This window comes from Leptonychotes weddellii, chromosome 10 (assembly GCF_054177405.1).
Source record: "Leptonychotes weddellii isolate Sample4059 chromosome 10, ASM5417740v2, whole genome shotgun sequence".
Lineage (NCBI taxonomy): Eukaryota > Metazoa > Chordata > Mammalia > Carnivora > Phocidae > Leptonychotes > Leptonychotes weddellii.
Window position 1 is genome coordinate 12158717 of NC_138378.1, and position 10019 is coordinate 12168735.

General features: G+C 50.4%; 1 protein-coding gene across 7 annotated transcripts in view; it reads left to right on the forward strand.

Moving 5' to 3' along the window:
• The first annotated feature begins 7625 nt into the window (after positions 1–7625).
• The window catches only part of ZMYND8 (zinc finger MYND-type containing 8), a 124201-nt gene continuing 121807 nt past the window's right edge, over positions 7626–10019 (forward strand). For 2 of the 7 annotated variants that reach the window (XM_081832623.1, XM_081832620.1), the window contains exons 1-2: positions 8783–8842; positions 9527–9760. Coding sequence is in view for 6 of the 7 variants with exons in the window: in XM_081832620.1 (XP_081688746.1) it covers positions 9747–9760 (14 nt within the window). In the remaining variant the exon portion in view is untranslated. Of the gene's footprint in view, positions 7702–8782; positions 8843–9526; positions 9761–10019 lie in introns of those variants that run through there. The other 5 variants (XM_081832628.1, XM_081832633.1, XM_081832631.1 and 2 more) reach the window with 5 other exon arrangements.

The window sequence follows — 10019 nt, forward strand, 5'->3', positions numbered from 1 at the left end:
CGATCCCGGGACCCCGGGATCATGACCTGAGCCGAAGGCAGACGCCCAACCATCTGAGCCACCCAGGCGCCCTCTACCCATTTTTTTAAAAACATTTTATTTATTCATTTGAGAGAGAGAGAGAGAGAGATCGCGTGCGAATGTGCAGGAGCAGGGTGAGGGCAGAGGGAGAGGGACAAGCAGACACCCCGCTGAGCGCGGAGCCCCATGCACCTCAGCACACCAACACAGGGCTGGATCCCAGGACTCCAGGACCCCAAGATCATGACCTGAGCCCAAGGCAGATGCTTAACCAACTGAGCCATCCAGCCTCCCCAAAATCTCAGTACCCATTAAGCAGTTACTTCTCATCCCCTGTCTCCCCAGCCCCTGGCAACCTTCTACCTATGTCTCTATATCTCTATGGATTTGCCTAGTCTGGACATTTCATAGAAATGGAATCATACGATATGTGGCTTTTGCTGTCTGGCTTCCTTGACAAAGCATCATGATTTCAAGGCTCATCCATGTTGTTGTGTGTGTCAGCGCTTCATTCCTTTCTATGGCTGAATAATAGTACTATTCCCTTGTGTGGAATATTTATCCATTTGTTGATCCATTCATCCATTGATGGACAATTGGGTTGTTTTCACCTTTCGGCTATATCATGAATAGTGCTGCCATGGAAGGCTTTGAACAGGCAGGTGATGTCTTGTTACCCGGCTCCCTCCGGCAGGAGACCAGTTTAGAGCAGGATTCAAAGCTTTGACTGCACAGTGTGATTCCCAGGGACGTAGAACATGCGCTCCTAGGAACTGGGGCAGAATTCCCAGGCAATTCTACAGTGAAGGATTGGGAACCATTGGGAAGAGGCAGGAGCAGTCCTATGAGCGGGATGGTGGCACCCATCAAAGGGATTAGGTGACAAGCAGAAGAGCCACCACACTCAGGGCCAAGCACCCAGGCTGGCCCATGGTTGGGACCAAGAGAGCTGTTTGGGGTGATTGATTCTGTGGACCAAACTGAGGAGCCCTGCAGAGGCGCTAGTTTGAGGGAGTCAAGAAATTGGGTTTGCTTTGCTTGGTAAGAGGTCCCAGCAGCCCCCACGCTGAGAAGCCCCACAGGCAGGGAGGGGTATATGCTCTGGGGGTGTAGGAGATTGGGAGCCAGGAAGGCACCCAGGTGAGAAAGCAGGAAAGAAAGACACTGTGGGCAGGAGGTGCCACCTGGATTTGAAGGGTGGCTGTTATCCCAATAAGGGATACGTGGAGAAGGAGCCATGGTGGGTCCTACTTGGGCCATACTTTCCAGCTTTACTGAAAAATAGAGGGAGATGAGGGGGGAGAGTCAAGTATGGAGTCAGATAAAGGGGTCCTGATGGAAGGGAGTCAGAGTTGCGTTAATTAGTGGAGAATTGCTGAAGGTTTCTTGGAAACATCAGGAAAACTGATCACAGCCAACGTTTGTTTTGAAATGCTTTGTTTGGCAGGTGCATGGAAAGGTAAAGGCGGGGGTATGGAAAGGTAAAGAACGTTCTGGAATATTTTGAGTCTGAGTAATGGAAGGATTGCAGACGGAATAGTGACCATGTCCCTGACTACCTCCACGCTCAGCAACTCTGCACCTCATTTCACTGTAGCCACACATGGGCCGTTTTTTTTGTGCCTCAGAAACACGGAGTTACCAAGCTCAGGCTTGCCTCAGGGCCTTTGTACCTGCCATTCCCTCCACCAGGAAGGCTGTTATCTCCTTCAGCTCAAATGTCACAGCCTCATTGGAGCTCTTCTTACCTGTCTAAAGCAGACGCCCCCCCCCGCCCCCAATCCGGTCACTTCTCTCTACCCTCACCCTGTTTTGTTCTTCTTCGTAGCATTGGTCTCAATTGGCTATTTTTTATCTTATTCATGTATTCATTTAATTCTTCATGAACTCGTCTGGTTGGCCTGCAGCTCTTGAAAGCAGGAGCAACAGACAGTAAGTCTGGTGCTTAGAGGTAGAGGGGCTTGGATCAGCGGCAAGAAAATGCCTGCCCAGGAGTTAGATATGGAGATTTGGGGTTCAGGGGAGAGGTAAAGACCTGGATACTTAGATTTGGAATCTGCTACGGTAGTAGATGAAATGGTTTCAAGGAAAGCAAAATCATCTGACATTTCTTGAGCAGGTACTCTGTGCCTCTATTAAATAATCCCCACACTGTCTGATGTAAGGACTTCACAGACTTGGAAACTGAGGCACAAAAAAGTGAAATCACTTGCTCAAGTTCCTTAGGGAGGAAGTTTGGAATGGACCCCTCTCCCTGCCCCACCCTGCCCCATCCCCAACAGGCTGGCTCCAGAGGCCAGAGGAAGAGCCAGATGGCTAAGAGAGAACAGAGTCTGGAGGAAGAGGAGCTCGGGCAGTTAGGGCTGCCGTCGCTGGGCAGGGCAGTGTTTTGGAACCTCTGAGGTGTCCAGCATCAGATGTTAGCTGATCAACGAACAGTGTACCTAAGACTAACCAGCCTGTTGAAATTGATTTCTTGGAAGTGAATGAGGACTTCTTTTTCTTTTGAAAGATATTACTATTCAAAATAACTTATTTTAACCAGCTGCATACAAATATAAAATGAACACGTTTTATGTATTTTATGTAACATACAAATATAAAATGAACATGCTTTATGTATTTTATGTAACTCATTATTAATGAGGGCATGTGTACGATCGTCCAACTAATTCAAAGATGGAGTCAAAGCCGAGCTCATACAGGAAATGCTGACATGAATTTGTGAATAGATGCAAAAATTAGCAAAACTCCCCAATATCCACAGGGCAATAATCAATTGCATTCCAGGGACTAAATTTGCATGTCTATGGACGGAAGTCTTCTGCATTAGTATTAGCCTTCCAGTGGTGCCAGAGCTGTAAAAAGCTCAGAAACAATGAAAGGTGCAGGTGACCCAATGGGGATGCCTGGACGGGCCATCCACTAATCTTTCTTTGCCTTTTTTACAGTCTTCCAGAATTTTCCTAATATTACATTTACTAATTTATCTTGGAAGAAGTAATACATTCATATGGTTGAAATATAAAAGGTATATAAAAATAAAAAATCTCCTTCCCATTCCTGACCTCTGGCCACCCAGTACCCCTTGGATGCAAAGTGTTAGCAATTTCTTCTTTTTTTTTTTTTTTATTTATCTCAGAGAGAATGGGAGACAGAGAGCATGAGAGGGGGAGGATCAGAGGGAGAAGCAGACTCCCCGCTGAGCAGGGAGCCCGATGTGGGACTCGATCCCCGGACTCCAGGATCATGACCTGAGCCGAAGGCAATTGCTCAACCAACTGAGCCACCCAGGCGCCCAGTGTTAGCAATTTCTTAAGTATGCTTCCAAGAAATCCAGTGCATAATAAGCAAACTTTTTTTTTTTTAAGATTTTATTTATTTATTTGACAGAGAGAGAGAGAGAGCACAAGCAGGGGGAGCGGCAGGCAGAGGGAGAAGCAGGCTTCCCGCTGAGCAGGGAGCCCGATGCGGGGCTCGTTCCCAGGACCCTGGGATCATGACCTGAGCTGAAGGCAGACGCTTAACGACTGAGCCACCCAGGCGTCCCTTTTTTTAAGATTTTTAAAAAGATTTATTTATTTATTTAAGATTTTATTTATTCATTTGACACAGAGACACAGAGAGCGAGTGAGAGAGCGTGCACAAGCAGGGGGAGCTGCAGAGGGAGAAGCAGGCTCCATGTGGAGCAGGGAGCCCAATGCAGGGCTGGATCCCAGGACCCCTGGATCATGACCTGAGCTGAAGGCAGACACTTAACTGACTGATCCACACAGGCGCCCGAGAAGTTTTCTTAGCAGGAGGGGACTATTGATAGTTCCTCAGCTTCCTCATCTAGGAAATGGGTTGATGATTATATGGCGCCCATCTCACAGGTTTGGGAGGGCAATTGATTAGTTTATGTAAACTGCTCAGAACAGCCCCTGACACAATGCTTGGAGCATGCCAGCTAGCGGGATTTATCCTTGTCCTCCTTTGGAAAGTTTGATGTTGAAAAAAGGAAGAAAAATGACTTGGAAGGATCCAGAAATTTCCTAAGAGCAAACAGAGGGACATCGTAACAGCGACTGCATGAGTCCTCACTGTGCGTTGTGTGGCTCTAGTGCTTGACCTCCCTTCCCTGATCCAGTGAATTTCTGGGTGGGTATTATTATTGCCCCCGTCGTACAGATGAGGAAATCAAGGCACAGCGAATTTCGTACCTCAAGCAAGGCTGCCCAGCTGGCTAATGGGGCAGCTGGATTCACACGCAGACGTCAGACAATCTGACACCAACAGCCACGCACTCAATCACAGCACTCAATCACAGCACGGTTCTGCCTCTTGATGTGGAAAGAAAGGGAAAAGGTTAACGTGGAAGAAGAGGGCTCTGAGGGGGAGGCATCGGGGAGGGCGTGGGGAGCGGGGAGGGGGCATGGTGATGGCAGAAGAGAAGGCGGGAAGGCAGATAGATATGTGGAGGCCCAGGAGGGAACTGGGTTTGTGTTAGGTGGTTCGGGGAGCAGGGGAGATGGTCTGGGGGGAGGGGAAGTAGGCGATCAAGGGGAAAGGGCTGGAGGAGGGAGGGGATGGTTAGAAGGTGGAAAGAACAGATGGGAGGATCAGGGTGGCGGGAGCAGAGTGAGCAGAGTGAACCCTGGGAGCGGAGAAGGACACGAGTGGAGTCAGGGATCAGGACCAAGGCACTGATCCAGTGGACCATTTTTAGCACTGGGCTTTTTACTCTGAACAAGGTGGGAATCAATAATGGGTTTTGAGCAGAGGAGGGATGAGGTCTGGCTTCAGAGGATTGCTTGCAGCCTGTTTGTGTGTGTGTGTGTGTTTAAATCCCCGGTTTCTTCCTAGTCTAACTCCCCTGTCCCCGAAAGCATTTGCAAGGGCAGATAGGGGGGCTCAGGTAGGAGACGAGTGCACCTGTCCGGGTGGGAGGTGGTCTTTAACTGAGCTCTGACACTTGTCAGGCACAAAGGTGAGGAATTCAGACCAGGCTCTGCCTTGTTAAAGTTCTCAGTTTAGGGCAGGATTTCTTAGCCTCGGCGCTAGTGATACTTGGGGCTGGCTAGTTTTCGGGGGTGGGGGGGGATGGCCGTACTGTGTTTGGTAAAGTGTTTAGCACCATCCCTGGTCTGTACCCTCTAGATACCAACAGCATCCTCCTTCCTCCAGGTAGGACAACCTAAAATGTCTCCTGACATTGCCACTGGTCTAGTGGGACAAAGAAACAAACAGCAGATAAATACATGCTCTTCTTCCCATAATGGTAATTGCTAGGAAGTAAAAAGAGCAGATAAAGGGAGGTCCTGAATCTTCTTCCTTCTGATTTTCATTTTCTTCCTGCATCCCTTAAGTCTCTCTGCACCCACACTGCGGCCATCTGCCTGGTGGTCATGTACCCCGCACCCTCCCCTTTCCCCCTGCCCTTCCCTCCTCCCTCCATTTTTTTGATCCTACCAGCCCCTCCTAGGAAGAAGTTTAAAAAGAAAAAAAAAAAAAAGACCTTCCAGAGGGCACCTCTTCTCTAAGGTAGGGACAAGTCCTAATTACCTCTTTGTGGCTGTAACATGCCTCGGTCAGCTCCATGCTCTGAAGGTGAGCCCTTCTGTCACCATGCCCGAAGTTGGCCTCGGTTCCAATTGGCCAAAAAGGAACAAAACAAAACAAGATATTTAAAACACTTCCCTGCCTCCATCCCGCCCGTTCACATAACGGCCCCAGCGGCCTACTGCTAGCTTGAGGCAGATAACTCCGAGCGTGCTTATTTTCCTAGTCCGCGACCAGGCTATCTTTGGGATGCAGCTTGTTGAGGCTGCAGCTCGGCTGCTCGCCTGGCTGCAGGCCCGCAGGAGGGGAGAGCCATTTCAGCGAGGCCTCGGCAGTAAGTTGCCTGGGGAAGGGAGCCGGGTCAGCCCTTCCTTTCCTTTGAGACCAGCTTCATCACTGAGACACTCTGTGTGGCTTCCATAAGCCTGATTCTGTCTCCTGATTCTCTCCATCCCCTGGGAATATTAAGAGAGACATGTTTTAATCTACTTTTATTAGTTCACTGCTTATTAATTTCCCTACCTCGTCACTGTGGACATTTTGGACAGCATAATTCCTTGTCGTGGGGTGTCTGTTCCTTGCTGTAGGATGTTTAGCAATGTTCCCTGGTCTCTACCCACTAGATGCCAATAGCACCTCTCCCCCCAAGTGTGAAAACCCCCAAGTCTCCGGATATCGCCACATATCACCCCCCCCCCCGTGGGGGGCTAAACCCACCCCTCATTGAGAACCACTGATTTCCAGGAGTATAAAAACCTAATTTTAGAGATGGCAGAGTGTTCCGCTTAACATCTTGCTGGAGGCTTGTAGGGAGAGAGGAGCTTTCTCTGGGCCTTAAATGAGTCCGAGCTGAAGGTCTCCCAGCTCCATCATTCAGTACTTAGAACTGATTCTCAAAGGAGTCGATCTCCTTAAAAGAAGACACCGATCCTGCAGTTGCTCGTGGTAGATTTTAGCCTTGCTTCTGCTCTGCTTGGTTCGGCTTCTCTTTTGTCCCTTTCTTTAGAGGCAGGGGAAGGTACCGAGTTTAGGGATGCGGAGTCCTAACTGGGTTGGAAGTCTGGTCTCTGGCACTTGCCAGCTGTGTGACCTTGCACAGCTCACTTCACCTCGCTGGGCTGGATTCCAAATCTCTAACAATGCTCCCTACCTCATGGAGTCAGTCAGTGCAAAGTGCTGATTTAGCACAGTACCAGGCCCCGGGCAAGCATGCCAGAGCTGTTGGGGCTACTCTGCAAAGGGGTGTTTTGAGAAGGGCCACCGAATGATCTCTAGATTGAGGCTGGCAACATTTGGTTTCTTTATTTCCCATTTATCAGCCACATTCCATCAAGCCCAGAACTGGCCCTTAGTAGGCCTGCCCCGGGCTTCCTTTTCAATCCCTGTTCCTCCCCGGATTCCATCTGCCACCATACCTTTGTCTCTGTCCCCAGCCCAATCGCTGTGTTTTTGATAACCTCAGACCTACCCGAATGCCAATAGCATTCCTCAGAGCAGAGCTGCCAGAATAAGCCGGCAGCTTCCTGCTCTTTGCCCCAGAAAACATTTCAAGTGATCAAGTGATCAGAGGGGGGTGGGGGAAGCGGGGAGGACTCTGCAGCTGCTTATGCAACAAGCTTTAATCCTGGGTTAAAATCCACCATGCGCGCCAGTGGCGTATTTCATTTCCTCATTGGGTCGTGAAGCTAGTGGCACACGAGATTTGCCACAGACCCGCAGACACGTCCGTTCCCCCAAAAGCAGCACCCCGCAGAGGTAGACCGTGTTCCCTAGGGGATGGTGGCGGGAGGGCAACTGCCCACGCCACCAGGAGGGACAGCACGATCTGATTAGCTCTGGCCTCCACCTCTTGTTTCCCGCTTGGTCTCCCTGTACGCGGTTCCACCCGCAGGAAGAGGGGGCCCCTCCCCTCTAGTGAGGCCCAGGCCTGTTGTCCCGAGTGCTGGACCCTTGTCAGGCCGGGTGATGGAGGTGTCCCTCCCTGCATCTGGGCCTCTTCCGCTTAATACACAACAGCAACAAAATCCCCTCCCTTTTTATAAAGCCTGGGCCCTGCCTCTGCCGTACGGTCTGTGTGGATTCCTGGCTTGTTCCTGTTTGATATAAGATTCCCAGCCAGGAAGAATTTATGTGCACAAGGTGGGCATCTGTTGTCCATGTGGGGGGGGGGGCAGGGAGAGCAGGCGATCAGCTCTACGTTTTCTTTGTGGGAACGAATGGTGTGGGACCAGAAAGCCCACGAGTCCTAATTTTAGGAGGAGAGGGGAGACTTTATTGGGCCATAGTTTTACCTCCTGGCATATGGCTGCGTCACCTCTGGAAGCTTTCTCCAGCCTCTGAAGAATGGTGTTTATTTAGCTTCTGTTGTTACAGCTTGCTGTTTTAAAAAAATCTTGTTAATTAAGCACCTTGTCTTTGAGGGAAAAAAAAAAAAAAGCAAGCAAGCAAGCATGGACATTTTAAGATCCTTCTGGATTTGTCTTTCCTTTTCTCGGTACAGACCAACTACAAAGGCAGCTTTCGGGAAGACACAGGCAAAGACCTCCTAATAGTATTGAAATGGGTGGAATTATAAGGAGCTCTAAAAAACTAGTTAATATTTTACTGGGGAGCAGTGCCAGAGATGGGGGGTGGGGGGCTGCCAAGAGTAGGTCTGTGTGTGAAGTAGCTCTTCCATCTGCCTTAGGGGACGAAAAGAAGCCGTTCTCTGTGGAAATAAATTTAAGCAAGAATCCTTATAAAGCTCATGGGATTTGTCTGCCCACCGAGGGCCCAGTTCCCCAAGAACATACATACAGGGGTGATTGTGGCAGGAAGGGCTAAGCTGTGGGTGTAGGCCTGGCTAATAATGGGGGTTCTTGTTCCCTTGCTGGGCTTGACATCTTTCTTTCTCCCTCTGGATTTAAATGGCTTCTCAGACCGAGAGGCACTGCCTGTGCCCTGGATTCAGAAGGTACACGCCTCCTTGGGAAGCAAAGGCGAGAGACAGCGGCTCACTCTCTCTCTCTCTTTCTGCATCTGCCGGGAGAGCTGCAGCTGGTATTTTTCCACAGGCCTTTTTTGCGATCTCAGGGCCTAGTTTTTCCCAGCCAGGCCCAGAGTCCGAGAGAGGGTTAATAGGCAGGAAGCTGAAGGCATTGCAGACTAATACGGAAGTCAGATTTTTGTTTAACTGACAGGTTTAGCAGGCCTCAGTGGTGGGGGAGGGGGCCGGGAGGGGATGGGAAGTTTGTAGATCTAGGCATGTGGCCTGGTAGGAGCGCATTTGGCTTTTCTTAGGGTAAGGACGGGGGGGGGGGGGGCCCGTTGGCATCCTGGCAGGGAGGCAGGAACCCATTTTGGTTTTTCTTTGAGTACTGGCTGAGGGGGGTGAGAAGTTAGATTCTCTGCCGGCAAATGGCTCTCTGGCCTGCTTTTCCAGGAGGCGTTTTGACAATGACTATGCAAACTTGACCACTCTGCTCCCCTCCTCTTCCCAGCAGCCCGAATCCTCTGTCCTCTGAGAAGCCAGGGCTGCCCTGTAGCGATTTCTTGGGGCTCGTCTGTCCTGTTTTCCCTCAGCTCCTCAGAGGCCTTCCTCAAACCCCTTTTCCCTGCCCCCCTTGGCTGTTTTCCTGGGGCTCCCCACTCCTCGGCTTCACTCCGTCCCCGAGCCCCGTCCCCTCCCCCCCTCCGGGGGAGAACCACTCTGCTGGATTGTTCTAGAAAAGGGCCAGGCTTCCTCCCAGCCAAGAGCCGTTTCTGTGGGGGCAGGTGAGGGTGAGCCCTTTCAGCTCACCCCAAAAACTCCCTTCCCCTTGGCATCCGGGCCTCAGGCTTTGCTGGAGCAGGTCAGGCTGGCTGCACTGGTTTGCCCGTGCCGGGAAATCTAGCCAGGGTGTGGGAGAAGTGCGTCTGGGGGCCCCTTTCCCAAGTTTTTCTCGCTGCAAAAGGCCTAGCTTAGCCTGTCTTTTTCTATGCACAGGATGGCTCTTGCTCACCAGAGCCTCACAAAGATAATCGCTCAGGAAGTGTTTCAGCCAATCCCGGCCGGCCTTACACTCCGATTTGCCGGGGCAGCCAATCGGGGATGAGCTTTTATTAGGCGGCCAGATCATCAAGCCGAAGTGCCAAACCCTTTTTCTGTGAGAACTAGGAGCCTGTCCTCCATGTTTTATAAGTATTGACATTACACAGTGTTAACAATGCATCCACAGAGGTAAGCTCGACTTTTTAACCATCTTTTCTCCCCCTCCCTCTGAGACATCCGAATTGTGGGCGAGCAGTGTGATTTCTCTGTGGCTGGCCGTGCCACACTCACCCCCACAGCACTTAGGTTAACTTGGAACTGTTTAGAGAGAATTTTTTTTGCTTTCTTGGGTCACATGGCTAAGTAGCCATTAGCCATAGCTTGATTTTGCAAACTAGCAAAGGCCTGGCACACCTTTTCTTCACCAGGACATGGTGTTTCTGGAATA